Here is a 16,135-nt window from a genome sequence, read left to right as displayed (position 1 = left end):
TGGAAATGAAATAGAATTAAATGCAAATTTGATAGATCCACCCTGATTTATCAAATCAATTTTTTGAGAGAGAGAGAGAGACAGGGAGAGAGAGAGATCTATTTGTTGTTCCATTTATACACTCATTGTTGCTCCTTGGAAATACCCTGACTGGAGATTGAACCCGCAACCTTGGTGTATCAGGAGGATGCTCTAACCAACTGAGCTACTCGGTCAGGGACTATCAAATCAGAATTTTTGTGAATGGGGTATCAAATCAGAATTTTTGTGATAGGCAGTTCTGCTAATCAAGCTTTTTCTCTGGCACAATGAAATTTGAGAACCACTGGCCTAGAACCAGATATAGAAGGTCCTGTCTACATGTAAAATCCTATCTTTCTCACAGAAAAGGGACCTCAAGAAGATCCTATCGACATGGTTAAGTCAGTTGCAAGGAACTTCCTGGATGGCATTTTTGATGATTTTATGGAAAAAAATGTGTTAAATAGGGATAAGTTACAAAGAATAGGGAAAGGAGTGAACCTCATCGTGAACAGTACTGAAAGCCTAGTTGAAGATCTCACTGAGAAAACTGAAGTGGCAGGCAAAATATTGATGAATCGGCTCTTCCAAACCAAGAAGCAGATAAAATTAGGTGAGTATCTCAGGCCAAAGGGCTAATAATTTGTTCTCCATCTACAATCTTTACACCCATTGTCTTCTTATTTCTAATTGCATGTGGAGAAAAAACTATCCACATCTCTAGTATCTTCTTTGCCTGACTTTCTCATTTAATACTTCAAAATGCCCTGATCTACTTTAGTCCCTGTTCCAACATCCCCAGTCAGTTTTCAATGATGCACATTTTCTTTTTTCCTTTTTTAAAGTGATTGTCACTTTCATTCATTCTATAACATTTACTTATTCTTTCTATTATATGTCTCCCGGCTAAAATGTAAGTTCCATGAGGCACGTATGTTTGCTTTGTTCAGGAATATACGCCAAACTGATAGAAATGGCACCTGATAGGTGCTGAGTAAATATTTGTCAAATGAATCAATGGTACTGGAGTTGTATAACATTTAATTAGAATTATCCAACCTGTGCTACTCTGGCTGTACACTGTGGACTTTAGAGTCATTCCCAAACATATAATATTCAGTACAAAAAAAAAATCCATTACCTTCTGCTTAGCATGGCTTATTACAGGGATAAATCTCTAAGAACCTGTATTTCTCCTTGTTAAAGGAGGACAGTAGGCAATTTCAGGCTAGAATACAAATGTGTCTTTCTAAAACATGGGTGACCACACTTTTTCTTATAAAGGATAGATAGTATCCTAAGCTTTTTGGACCATATGGTCTCTGTCACAATTACTCAAATCTTCTGCTGTAGCATGAAATCAGCAACATATTGTATAATAAGTACAAAATGAGTGTGGATGTGTTCCAATAAACCTTTATTTACAACAATAGGTCTTAGGTTGAGTTGAGCCCTCAGGCTATAGTTTGCTGACCCTTACTTTAAAGTAAAATATATACATGGGAAATATTCTAAATCTTTGGAACATCACTCCAGGATTATATCTTGGTTGTTGAAAGACTAATTTCTGTAAAAACATGTATTTTCCCTCCTCAGAATAAAAAAATGCTTTTGCAGAAAAGCCTTGATGAAAGAATGTATTCCTTGTAGTATATAAATAGGAAGATAATGAGCCCTTCCTTGTTCCTCAGAAAGTCTGCCCCTTTTTTCATTTGGCAGAATATTACAATTCTCTAAAAAAACTCAAAACCAAAAAAAAAAAAAACCCAAAACCCTTGGAGTTTAGAGAATGAGCGAATCTCCGTGCTTTATAAGGTAGCCCCACACTGAACATAGTCCTTTCCTTATTGGTGCAAGGAAAAACAGTTTGACGTGTGTAGGTTTGAGAAATTTACTTCTGCTAATAAATTTTTATTTTATTTTATTTTGTTTCAGAGTCTGATCCTGAAAGTGAGGATGATGAATCTAAGGACAGTAAATCTTCTATTTCAACAGGTAACTGCCCCCAAATCTTACATCACAGTCAGAAACTCTGGGACTTCTAGTATTGTCAGAATGTATTCTGATAAGATCGAGGACATGTGTGTTCTCGGTCAATGTTTATCTTTGGAAATAACCTTTGAAGTGAGCATTGATGCTTAAGTTTTTGTTCATTCCAACTCAGAATCTGAAAGTGAAAGTGAAGAAAGTACAGATAAGGAAGAAGCTGGATCACTGCAGGCATTGGCTCTCCCTCTAACAGGTAACTGCCATTAAAACCCAATGGCTTTTGGGAGTCCTTATACATCACTTAGGAGAAGGCAGCTATACAGGGACCCTGTGTTATAGTGAAAAGACCATGAAATTTAGGTTTAGGAAGTAAGGTATTTCTTCTTTCTGCCCCTAACAAAGTTTCTCAAAAGTAAGATTAACACACACATACCTGCTCTTTCATGCTCCTAAGAATCTGGAAGTGAAAATGAAGATGCTAAACTTGAGGAGCATGCTGGATTGTGCCAGGCATTTGTTCTACCTCTGACAGGTAATATCATGGGCACATAATGACATTATTTAAGTTAAAGCATGTAAGAAAGTCTCTATGGTGTAATGGAAAGAGAAATGGGATAAAGCACAAGAAATCTGTACATTAAGCTCATCTCCCATTGACTAACCATACTCTCTGGTACACACACACACACACACACACATACCACACATCACAGCTTTTCTGAAGTTCATATTTTTAAATGGGATTAATAATATCTTTAAAGGGATTTATAAAGTATCTAAGATATAAGCAACTACCAACCTCACAAAACTGAAAATGGATGTGATTAAGAAAAGCACATTAAAAAAATAGTATGAATCGTGTATTCTATATGGTAACCAAAGAAACTGATGAAATATTGGGTCACTTTAAAGAATGATAATGTCTAGAAAGGGAGTAGTGACAGTGTTGTCTTGTGAGTAGCATATCTTCAAAGTTCCTGAACAAAGGAATAAAAACTTTATAATCTTTATTCATTTTGATATCTATTTATATATTATATATGTGCATATATTAGTTGAAAACTTACTGTATGCTATCCTAACTACTGGGTTTATAGCAAAAAGAAATACAAAAATCCTGCTTATATGGAGTTTGCAGTGTAGTGAGGGCAGATATAAAATAAACATCCAAAAAAATAAATAGTGCAATTTCAAGGAACATTCAAGAGAAAAGGGGATTAAGCCATAGAAAGTGATGTTGTTGGGATTGGTGAATGGTGCAAGCATGAGCCAGGGTGGATAGTTTTGAGAAGTCTTTTGAAGTGATATTTCAGTATATACCTGAACAATAGGAAGGGAGTTGTGACAGGTTCTAAATCAAAAGCATTCCATGGAAAGGGGAAACAAAAACAAAAACAAAAGCTCTGGATTTAGAATGATCTTGTCATAGAAAAGGCCAATCTGACTGGAGAATTGGAAATTAAGGGAGGAACATGGTAGGAGGAGCTGCTAAAGAGCCAGACTGTCATTGATATACCATTTAAAGATTTTTAGAAAGTGGAGAAGGATTTTAATTTTATTTGCAATGGAAAACCTTTCAGAAGTTTTTAAGCAGAGGAGAAATATACAAGCATAGAGACAAAAAGTCTAGTTAAAAGCCTTTTGCATGTATCAGTTGAGATAATAGCTTTTAGATTAGAGTTGTAGTAATAGAGATAGTGATAAGACATTAAATTTGGGATCTATTTTGGAGGTAGGGTCAACAGAAACTACAGATGGATTGGGTATGGGTTAATAAAAGAAATGAAGGAATCAACTGTGATTCTAGGATTTTTTTGGTTTGGCAGCTAGGAACAAGTTACTGAGATACAGAAAACTTGTGATTGAGAGTAAACTCAGGAGAAACAGATTTGCAGCAGTGGACAAATGCCAGGAGTCCTTTGTACATGTTTAGTTTGAAACATGTGCTACAACCAAGGGTACATGTTGAATAAACAGATGGATGTTCAACTGAGGAATTCAAAGAGGAATCAGGGATGGAAATAAATTTTTGAACTCATCATGTAAACAGAATTTAAAATGATGGGACTGAAAGGGGTCCTAGGGAGAAATGTTGATAGATAATAACAGAGGTCCCAACATAGAAAAACCCAACTTTTGGACATATGGCAGAAGATGAAATGCCAGCAATGAAGACAGATTTATAAAGATTGGCTGGAAAATGCAGCATCACAGAAGACTAGAAAACATCTTTTTTCAAGAAGCAAGATGTGTCTAACCATGTTAAATGCAAAGAAAGCAAAAATTGGTGAGTGTTAACCTTGATATCAAGTACTTCACTTAAGTGGTAAGGATTAGAACCAGTCTACATTGCATCCAGAAGAAAAAATTGAGTTGAAAAAAATAAAAAATAGTGAAAGTAGACAAAGCCTTTAAGGAATTATGCTGAGAAGTGGTTTCTGCTCCACTCCTCAGCATAATTCCTCAGATGGAGAAGAAACAGGGTCAAGGCAATGGTGTTTTTAAAAGGTACCTTGATATGAAGGCATGTTGATATGCCAATGGGGAATAACACAGTTGGAAGAGCACGAGAAATTGATGAAGTAGAATGCACAGCTGAATAAATGCCTGACTAAAGTCCTTGTGGGTGAGAGGGAATGGAACTCAGAGCATAAGTAGAGGTATCACTCTTATATAGGAAGAAGATTGTGTTTTTCTTTGCAGTAGGAGGAAAAACTAGAGTAAGTGTGTATAGATGTAGGTAAACTGATGGATTTGTTGATTAAGGTGAAATCATTCTTATGAAAAAAAATTTAAAAGGAACAGCGGCTTGTTGACCTAAGAAAAAACAAAGAATCAGGAGATACTTGGTAGCTATTTTCAAATCGAAGGCAACTGTTCATTGACAAGCAGTTATAAACCATGCAAGGTAACATTAATCTGTGCCAGATATCATGCTAGATACTGATAATACAAAGATTAAAGACACCTTCCCTGTCTTAATTAGGCTTACAGTACAATAAACACAAAATACAATAATTGTTTATATGGGGCATGTATATAAAATAATGGGGACATGTATTTAATTCATAGAGGAATTCATGAACTTTCACAGGGAAAGAAAGTAGATTTCTTTTCTTTCTTTTTTTTTTTTTTTATGCTCTCAATGTGGGAAATACATACCAGGACTTATAAGGTCCTTCAGAATGGTTCAAAAATGCTTTAGAATATTTTAAGTTCCCTGTTAGTGGAGATCTTTCAGAGAGTGGTAATAATAAAGAAGGGGTATTGAAAATGGAGTTAAATATGTGAATAATGACTTAACTAGGCTAAATGAACATTAGACTTCCTTCTAAATCTTACATACTGTGTTTATGTGAGTTTAATATGTTGGGTTTGAAAGACTAGTCAATGTCGTGACCACTAACAAAAACAGAAATATATGGTAGGGCCAGTAAGAGACAGAAAGAAAAAAAGAGGAATACTCAGGCTTTTGTTTTAGTCATTTTATATATAAAATATTTTGGTGGGGTGGCAGTAAGCATTTCTAAAGAATGAAAACCCACTCAAAAGGGCTGCACAATTGCAAAGTAGTGGATGTTACTGCTTAGTGAGGTTTTTGTTTTATTTTATTTTTTTCTTTTTCTTTTAGCTCCTCTGGGTGCCCAGGCTTCCCAACCCATTCATAAGTTAAAGCTTTGTCCTCCTGAATATTTCCATAAACTGAAGACAACAAAGGCAGCTGAGGTATTTTGCTTTGGAACAGGGAGACACACAGATTTGTTCACTCAAATAAGATACTGGGGACATACTGGGAATTTTAGTTCTTGTTATAAGGGCCTTAAGATAAAGACAAATGGCATAGAATGTTATCTAATTAAGTAAGTGATCCTTACATTGGATTTCCTGTCTCTTCCATATCATCCTGGAACACACTTTGAACTCCTACCCACCACCTAACCAAAGCCAAGTTCCTACTACATGTTTTCAGTCTGTGGTCCTTTCTCTTTCCTCTTGAGGACACAGTTCCATTCCCAAGCTCTCCAGCCACCAACTCTATAATTGTAAAGGCCTGTTTTGTAAAGACTTTAGAGGCAAAAGGGAGGATCCCTGGGGCGACTCACTTTGTGTCTGCTAATTTCAGATATATCCAGTGATGGAGAAGGAAGGCCGAACACGCCTGGCCCTCATCATCTGCAACAAAGAATTTGATCACCTTAGTAACCGATATGGTTCTGAAGTTGATCTTTCAGGGATGCAAGACCTACTTGAAAGCCTTGGATACTCAGTGGTTGTAAAAATGAATCTTACAGCTCTGGTAATGACTCAGCAGAGTGGGACAAGCTTCCTACCACCATAAACAGTTTTGAACTTTTTTCTTAACAGCTATAAGAACAAAATATATAAGAATTACATTTGCTCCAGAGTAGGATCTCCAGAATTTCAGTCTCCTCGAATGCACAGTCTCATATCAAATATTTAGATCACCTTTATGTACTAGTATTTCACTAAAAATGTAGGATCTTTCTAAAGGCCTCAGTCCAGGTGACATCTATTATTTTTAGTACAGGTGAGATGGAGGGCCTGGGCCCTGACATTGTCTGATACCTACATAAGGAGCTCATGAGACTTTTATAATGTCGATATCATGTGTCTAAATGTAAAACCGGATATGTAGTAAAAAAAAATTATACTCATACACAAAGTCATGATTCGGGCTCTCCCTAAAATACCTTGCATGATTTTAGACAAGCCATTTTAAACCTAACTTTCTGCTGTTCCATTTTAAAGAAACTTGTTAAGCGTTTATAGTTTTTGTCAGTAGAAAACTATTATCTCTTTTGGAATGAAAATTTATAGGAACTCCAACATGTAAAACGGATGAAAGCTAAGCCTTCCTACTGGAGACTCGTCATGTCACTTGCCCCTCATTATACTTTACCCCCCAGCAGCTTCCTAAATCCAAACCACCTGATTCTTTGGTGCCTGCAGCTTTTTTGTTAACGCCATCTGTTGTATTATTTGAGTACAAAGTATATATGGAGAGTGCCTTCATAATAATTATGGAGTCTCTTTTAGGAAATGGAAACAGCGTTATTACAGTTTGCTGCCCGGCAAGAACACCGATCTTCGGACAGTACATTCTTGGTGTTTATGTCTCATGGCATCCTGGAAGGAATCTGTGGGACAAAGCACACAGAACGAGAGCCAGATATACTTCACGATGATACAATCTTCCAGATTTTCAACAACCGTAACTGCCAGAGTCTAAGAGACAAACCCAAAATCATCATCATGCAAGCATGCAGAGGCAGTGAGTCTGAGTTGGGGAAACCCAGGGAGTGACCTTACCCTTTACTCTCTTAGCCTGATGTCAAGCCTTCATTTTCCTAAAGATGGGTGAGAAAAACAGCATTTTAGTACTACTCTTAGTCCAGTCCAGAAAATGTGTTAAGTCTATACCATTCCTAAAGAAATGATAAGTAGCCTAGAATAATTATGAATGCCCCGACCATTTGCAACCAGAAGTTCAACAAGTTTATTCCAAACTTAAGTGGTCTCTGTGTGGTTCATAGTCAGTGAGGTAGTTTTTCTAGTACTAAGATATTTTCATTTTTAATAAATTTTATGTTAAGACATACTGAAGTAATGGTAAAAAAAAAGATTGTGTGTGTGTGTGTGTGTGTGTGTGTGTGTGTACGTGTTTAAATATAACATCTTTCATATGACATGAATGTCTCCTCAGGAGGTGATGGGACTGTTTGGGTGGCTGACATGGGAAGATCCTTCGCGTATAGAGATGACCATACCTTTCAGTGTCACATCTGGAGTGATGCAGTTACAAAGACCCATGTGGAGAAGGACTTCATTGCGTTCAAATCTTCAACTCCACGTAAGTGAATTCAGAGAGAAAAATTTCTCAATTAGTTCCTAGATTACAGGCTAAAGTATGATCATATCTTATCACTAATAGAAGAACATTTCCTCTCTAATGAGATATTTTTCGTGGTAAATACATTTAAAATATTGAATTCATAAGTAAAAATTTAAGTCTTTATTTTGAAGGAAACTTTCAAACTAAACAGAAGTTCAGTGAAGATCCTGACTTCAAATAGCCTACCTACAAATAAAGTAAGAGGGTTTTTTTTTTCCTTTTTAAATATACCCAGGCACATAAATATATCACATTCTCATGGTTTGGTCCACCTGATCCTCTACTGGCAATTAAATGAGCCAGGAAAACTGTAATACTTGTTCCACATACTCTAGAACATATTGGCCTCTTATCTGAATATAGTCTCAGGAAATTAGTTAACATTCAAGTTCCTGCTTTCAGGATAATTTGCCAATGACCGAAAATCGTTCTTTGGTACAAAAGGCATAATAGAAGAGTAGAAGGTAAAAAAACAAAAAACAAAGAAACAAAAAACTATTCCTGACTCTTCATGGTCTAGTCTGTAGAAAATCTGCTTAACAGCCATCCACAACATTGTTTCAGCAACCATTTCGGTAATAAAGGCAGTTTTTAAAACCTGGTTTATACAGGTCACAGCTTTAAGTGCTCTAGGGTAGTAATTGCAAACTTTAATGTGCATAGAAATTATGTGGGCTTCTTATTAAAATGTAGATTTCTGATTCATCAGATCTGGGGCAGGGCCTGAGAGTCTACCTTTCAGAAAATCTCCATGGTGATGCCAGTGCTGTTGGTCCATGACCATAAGTGAGTAGCAAGGAACTAGAGGATCCTGAGAGTTTAGCCTGATGAAATAGGAAAAAAGTCCATGCACACCCCTGCACATCTGGAATAGTTCTACTTCAGTGTATTTTATACTTTGGAAACTATATATTTAAAAGAGGAGTTCCACATTAAAGTCACATACTCTAAGAGACTGTTTAATTTAGTTGAGAGAATAAAGCCTAATATATAAAATTCTTGCATTCATTTCTAATACACATAACTATGTGCTAGCACTGGGCTGGGTGCAGCACATATCATATACAACTATAACAGACATGGTTACTGCACCTCACAAAATGTACAGTCAAACCAGAGAGGGAGAAATTAATTGGGCGTGGGAGGATATACATGTAACATAACAGAAATAAATAATCACTGCCAACTGTGATAAGCGTTTCAAAGAAAAATCTGTGCTCACATTTGAAAGATGAAGGAGTTAACCACGCCAAGGGTAAGAGAGGAACATTCCGGACAGAAAAAGCAATGTGTACAGAGGACCTGAGAAAGAAAGGAGCTTGGAAAACAGGACCAGTGAGGCTGGTGCATGTAGCCAAGGGAGAGTGACCAAGGGGAAGTTTGGAGAGGTACCAGAAGCCATGTAACCTGAGGCCTCATAGGTCAGGGAAGGATTTGGTATGTTATACTAACATACTTTATTACTAATATTATTGTACACTAATAATTATTAGGAAATTTTGGTGAAATTTAAGCAAGGAAGTGATATTTTTATTTTTAAATGATCACTTTGGGGATTCTGTGGAGATTGGATTACAGCCTGGTAAAAGCAAATATAAGGAGACAGGTTTAAGTGCTATGGCAATATTACAAGGTAATAACAATAGTCCAGGAATGAGGTAAGTTGTTAGATCAAAGAAACAATTAGTAGATACGAATTAATATGACTTAGTGGTTTAATGGATATAACAGGTTAGGAAGAAGGGATAATAGAGGTGACTTGAGTTTATGAAGAGATGATTGTGATGCATTCATTGAAATAAGATGCTCTGGGCATATTTTAAGGTGAAATGAAGAGTAAAGAGTTATGCAGCTGTACTTTTCAGAGGAGAGATCTGTGGTAGAATTTTTGGAAATGCTTACTAAAGGATGATACTTGATATTCTAAAAATAGATATCATTGTTTGGAAACAGAGAACAGAGAAGAGACCCTACATGTGGGGCTTGAAGATCTCCTGAGTTCAAGATTAGAGATAGAAGTATTAATCATCAAACTAGACTCAGAAGTTATGGTCAGAGAATGAAAAAGAAAACTAAGAGTATGTGCTGTCAGAGTTACCAAGAAAAAATTCATTGGAGATAAAATAGTTTCTGATGTGAATAAAAGATCAGGTAAAGGTAAAGTCATCAGATTTAATGACTTGGAGGGCAGGGATGGCCTTGCAGAAAGTCATTTGGTAAATATAGTGTGGGAAGGAGAAGCTCGACAGGCGTGAACAAATGAGGAGAAAAATGAAGTTAGTGAGTAGAATATATTTGAGAAATTGAACTATTAAAGGGAAGGATAAATAGGATGGTAGCTGCAGATAAACTGATAATTAGAATATTTACTTTTTTATGATAGAAGATATTTGATCACATTGCAATGGTAAGGAGAAATAGTAATTCAAAAGATATTCACAAAACAAAAAGTATACTAGGAAATGGTATGGATGAAGAGAATACCCAGAATCAAAGAATGTTGAGTGCTGAATTTATATATATATTTATATATATATATATATATATATATATATATATATATAAAATAAGTTCTGAAAAAAAAGTTTTTTGTTCTTTTCTACTACTTGCAATCCAAAGGGTCATAACTTTGGCTGTGCTGGTAAGGAAATCAAGGGGATTGTGGTTGAGAGTCCAGGATGTTTTTCTTTGGGCTGCTATATAAACCTGTAGTCCCAGCTTTATCCAGATTTGACCTTCCTCTCTATCTCCTCCAAAACATCAAAATCAAACTTCATCCAACAGCTATGGGTTTAGGTGTCTTCCATACTTAAACAAAGGCCACCTCCCTCAATATTTTTATATTCTTTATTTGCAGATAATAGTTCTTGGAGAATGAGCACAAGTGGTTCGCTCTTCATTTCCCAAATTATCTACCACTTCAAAGAATATTCTCAGCATCATCATTTGGAGGAGATTTTTCGAAAGGTAAGGATCTTTTTGTCCTTTTAAACTATTTCCCTGAGAACTTTGTAGAAACATCTGCAAAACACTTTTAGAGTCCTGAAGCTTTAGGTCCTCTTGATGTTCCTTCCTATAGCCTACGTTTATTTAAAGAGGAAGTTTTATGAAGTACTACAAAGATCCAGTGTTTCTCCAATCCTGATAGCCTTGCTCATTCAGGAAACACTTATGTTCATACTAGTTCCCAGTGTATGCACTATATCCAAGGAAAAGCTAAAAATTTCTTTGTTCATACTATCTGGCAACAACCTTAATACATACAATAAATTTTAACATTTCTAAGTGAGAATGTCAGATTTCCTTTTTAGAAAATCTCTAAAGGCTTTCTTTATTATTTTAGGTTCAACGTGCATTTGAGACACCAAATATAGTGGCTCAGATGCCCACGATTGAAAGAGTATCTATGACACGGTATTTCTACCTCTTCCCCGGCAACTAAGACTATTATGAAGCTTCTCAGGTAAATGTACCCAAGAAGTGGATTTGGGTGTTTCCCGCTTCTATACATATAGTCCAGATAGAATGGAGGTCAACGATAGAGTGCGGCTGCACATTCATCACTAAGTTTCTCCTTGTCTGCCTTTTTTAATGGCCCTAGGGAAAACGCTGGCTCTGTTCACCTTTGACCATAATATAATGATTGCATAAGAAATTATAAGTCCAGATAGAAAACATTTCACCCCTTGTTTTTCCCAAAAACCTACTCAGTGAATAGAAAATATTTAGTTCTGATGCATACCCAAAAGAAAATAATTGGACAGGTTTTGTACAGCTGGTTTTTGGCTTCCTTCTCAAGAAGGCAGCTTTGCTGAGTCACATCCGTATTCTGTGAGCAGGCCTGTAGTACCATGGTGTAACTGACTACTGACGAATCTGAGCTGAGGATGTGAGGCCCTAGTACAGATCTTCCCATTTGAACATGATGGCCATACACACAGCCCTTTTGTGAAGATATATCTCACAGTGGAGATTAGCTCTATTTATATCTTATTTCCAGTTACTAATATTCATATTATTTTCTTACTTTTTCCAGGAAAAATGGAGGTATTATGGTCTCTACTATTTTACTAAAGAACTTACTACTTTAAAAAGTTAATTTTTGAACAAGGGTATTTTTGTATGGAGACTTGACTTGCGGTGCTGAACACAAAGTACAGTGTACAGATGATGTATTGTGAAATTGTTCACTGAAAACTGTATAATTTTGTTAACCAGTGTTACCCAATAAATTTCGGGAAAATAGAAGAAAAAGAATGCTTTTGTACCAAATTTCCAACTCCCCCCCTTCCCCAAATACCAGGCTAAAGTCACTATCATACTGTTGTTGAGTTAATGCTCAATAAAATTTTATTAAAAGTATTCTTGGCTTCTCATTTTATCATAAAGGTAAAACATACTCATTGAAAAACACATTTTAAGTACAGAGAAACATAAAAAGATGTTTAATGAAGAAATGACACTTCTTAATCTTTTTGTAACTCTATTTGTTAAAAAAATTCAACTTATTTTTATAAAAGTTCCTTAATTTGGAGCAATCAATTCTGCTTCTGTTTTCAGGACAACCTTCACTAATCACAGTAAAAAAAATTGCCCTAAATATTATTTTAAATTTTGTAACATTCCATCAGGCACTATAACATATATTGTTCAAACTTTACTTATTTTTTTAAAACTCTTCACAGGATATGTTTATTGATTTTAGAGAGGAAGCAAGAGGGGAGGGAAGAGTGAGAGAAGAAGAGAGAGAGAAACATCATCAATGTGAGAAACACCCATTAACCAATTGCCCCATTCACACCCCAACTGGGGATCAAACGCGCTGTCTTTTGGTACACCAGAAAAGGTTCCAAGCAACGGAGCCACTCAGCCAGGAATAAACTTTACTTACTTTTAATGTCTTTTTAAATATTTATTTTCTACACAGTGTGTGATGATATTTTTACACCTTTACTTTGTCTAGGTATAAGTTTATTTTCTTATAATGTATTTCTAAAGGTAGAATTTCTAGATGCAAGTATAAAATATTTTTACCTGTTTTATTGTCAAAATTTTATTCCAAACTATATGCACATAAGAAATCTAAGATAATGACTGACAAAAAATTAAAAAGTTTTTAATAGTTATTAATTTAATAAATAAAATAGTGAAATAGTCAATTTGACTCTTTTGTTATTATAATTGGATTTTTAACATTTTTATTATTTTTATGTGAATCATTAACTTATGTTATCTTTATTTTGTTATAAGTTTTCTGTGTTTTTTTTACTAATTTCTGTAAGGACTTTATAATAACATTACAGCTAATGGTCATATATTAGCAAACATTTTTCCGTTAGTTGTTTGGTAATAAATTTCATGTATGATACATGTAAAACACTCAAATTTTTAGTAATTCATTTACATTTCTTTTTGTTTTTGTTTGCTTCTATTTTTCAAACTTAAGTATGGTACTACTTCATCTATAATTTTTAATTGTTTTTTAAGATTTGTTTAATCCTCTAAAATATATAAGTTCTTTGCTGTGAACTATGGATTTTTATTACTGAGGATATTATTGAATTTCTTTCAATGAATGTAATACATACACAAGAATCATGCTTCATTTTCTAACGAATTGTCTTTAACATTACTGGGCTATTTGTTTTTGGAGGATATAAATACAGACACTAGATTTTGGTTTGTATGTTAAGGAATCTTTTGACTATAAGGGATTAAAATCCACTCAAATGAGCTTTAAAAAGTAAAATAAAACAATAGCCTTAATGTAAGCATACAATTGGTAATCTGACATTCCTTTAGAGAGAACACAAAAATAGGCAGGTGTCTGGAAATCTGGTTTAGAAAACAGAAACAAAAAAATCATTCTCTCTGATTAGCATCCTCAATATAGTACAAGTCTTTTTATATCCTGCATTTGTGAAATATTAATTGTGGCATTTTTAGAATAAATTAGTTAACCTCTCAGATGACAGTTTCCAGGTACAAAGTGTGTACACCAACACTTGATTCGTACAGAGCAGGTGTGATGGTTTGTGTATGTTTTGGCTCCCTGCTGTCCTGCCTGTCACATAATGAGCAACTGTTTATGGCAGAAGTCATACTGTTACATGAACTGATTTAACTATTAGGGCTCTACCGTGTTTTATAACTGTTAATCAGTGCGGTTTTATAATCTTCACTATTCTTCCTTTATTCACTTTTCTTATTTATGTTTGTACATGCTTCCAGGTGAAGTTTAGAAAGATATATACATTTTCTGGCAATTAAAATAGGATTTGAATGTGATGTGAAGATGAACATTTGGATACCTAGTGCTATGTTTTATGTAATCATTAAGCCATATATTATTTTTCATCTTTTTATAAAATTTTTATTCCTCATTTGAGGATATATTTATTGATTTTAGAGAGAAAGGAAGTAGGGGGAGAGAGAGAGATGTAAGAATGAAACATTGATTGGTTGTCTCCTCTACGTGTCCAGACAGGGGATAGAACCAACAACCCAGTACAGATTGATGCTGCAACAAAGTGAACCACCTGCCACGGCTTTTTATTATCTTTAAGAAATGGTTTGTATTTTTCTTTATATAACCTCCTCAAATTTTTAGATAAGAATATTCTTAGACAAATGTTATTTCCTTACTATTTTGAATGAAAATTTTTTTCTCTATAGTTTCAAACTAATTCATTGCTGTGAGTGTTAAAAGTAAATGACGGCCATTATTAATTCTTAAATATATATAGTTTAATTCATGATCTGAACTGACAATTCACTGATTTACAGAATTTTTCACTTAGTTTTCTCTAAAAAAAATCCATCAGTAAATGAGTGGATCATAAAACTGTGATGCATTTACACAATACCATACCACACAGCAAAAAGAAAGAAGGAGCTCCTACCCTGCACAAAAGCATGGATGGAACTGAAGAGTATGATGCTAAGTGAAAGGAGCTAGTCGATGAAAGACAAATACCATATGACCTCACCTGTGAGGTATCTATGAACAAGATAAACTAACAAACAAAATAAAACCACAGACATGGAAACATGCAACAGACTGCAAGGGACCTGAGGGGAGGGGGACAGGTGATAATCGTAGAAAGAAGAGAAAAGAACTAGTTATAGAACATGTATAAATGGCTCATGGGCATGAACAACAGTGTAGGGATTGACTGTGAGAGTCAGGGATGGGATGGGCAGAGGAGAGTAACGGGGGAAGAACCGAAACAACTGTAATATAATAACAATGAAAATGATTTAATAAAAATAAATAAATGAGATTAAAATTTAAAAAAACCTACATATAAAATTTCATCAACTGCAGATCTAGACTTGTCTCCACCTTGTCAATATTCACAGCTTTTATTTTACATTCATGAAGTTCTATATTTATTGTTTACTTTTAGATAAAATAAAATAATTAAAATAGTGATACTGGGCATCCTTAATTATTATTTTAATGGAAAGGCTTCCAGTAATTAATAACTAACTATAATACCTCTTGTTAATCTAAACTAATTTTTATAGTATATATTTGCCTTGTTATATTCATATAGTTTGTCTTCCTCTCAGTGGTGAATGCTATTTTGGGCCATTAAATGAAGGACCAAATAAAGTAAATAGAAAGAAAATATTATCTTTCTATTTGAACAACTGATATTACATTAATTAATAGGTATCCTGATATTAAGCAATGATTATATTCTTAGGATAAAATTTTCTTTGTCACCTAGAATCATTTATTGGCTCTCTAGTTGAAATATTACTAATATTTGATTTAGAATATCCATATTTATAAGTAAAGATTGAGCTCTCATTTATTTTAATTTTGATTTATAATAATTTATTTCTAACTTAGCCATAGGCTATTCTTAATATTTTTTCAATGAACTATGAGTCATTTTTAATGAACCTTAGAATATCTGAAAATGTTTATTTGTGAGCTCACTTATAGGCTCACCTAAAAACACATCTAAAAGCCAACCTGATTCCTCAGTAGTTGCTTTTAAAAATTATCAAAGTGTAAAAATTTAAAATATTACCAATATATTATGTCTGCATGCAAGTATTCATTATTTTAATTTTTAATCTGTAGATGAAAGCCAATTTATACAAGCACTGAAAATGCTTTACTTTGTTTTAATCTAAGGAACATTAAGACTATGTAAAATACACAATTATATTTGTAAGCTTTAAACAGAAAGTGAA

At 34.4% G+C, this 16,135-nt stretch overlaps 1 protein-coding gene across 1 annotated transcript; it reads left to right on the top strand.

Annotated features, from left to right (window-relative positions):
* The first annotated feature begins 398 nt into the window (after positions 1–398).
* LOC129086067 (inactive caspase-12-like) lies at positions 399–14,432 on the top strand. The gene is given in 8 exon segments (XM_054592585.1): positions 399–634; positions 6,134–6,174; positions 6,176–6,307; positions 7,069–7,303; positions 7,736–7,882; positions 10,782–10,891; positions 11,268–11,387; positions 14,408–14,432. Coding segments are annotated over 7 exon segments (984 nt in total). The 5' UTR covers positions 399–414; the 3' UTR covers positions 11,367–11,387; positions 14,408–14,432.
* Positions 14,433–16,135: the final 1,703 nt, after the last annotated feature.

This window comes from Pteronotus mesoamericanus, unplaced genomic scaffold (assembly GCF_021234165.1).
Source record: "Pteronotus mesoamericanus isolate MK-2021 breed Mesoamerican mustached bat unplaced genomic scaffold, CSHL_Meso_final scaffold_36, whole genome shotgun sequence".
In the NCBI taxonomy this organism is placed as follows: Eukaryota; Metazoa; Chordata; class Mammalia; order Chiroptera; family Mormoopidae; genus Pteronotus; species Pteronotus mesoamericanus.
Note: the sequence above shows the minus strand (reverse complement) of the source record. Positions and strands in the feature narration are given on the sequence as shown.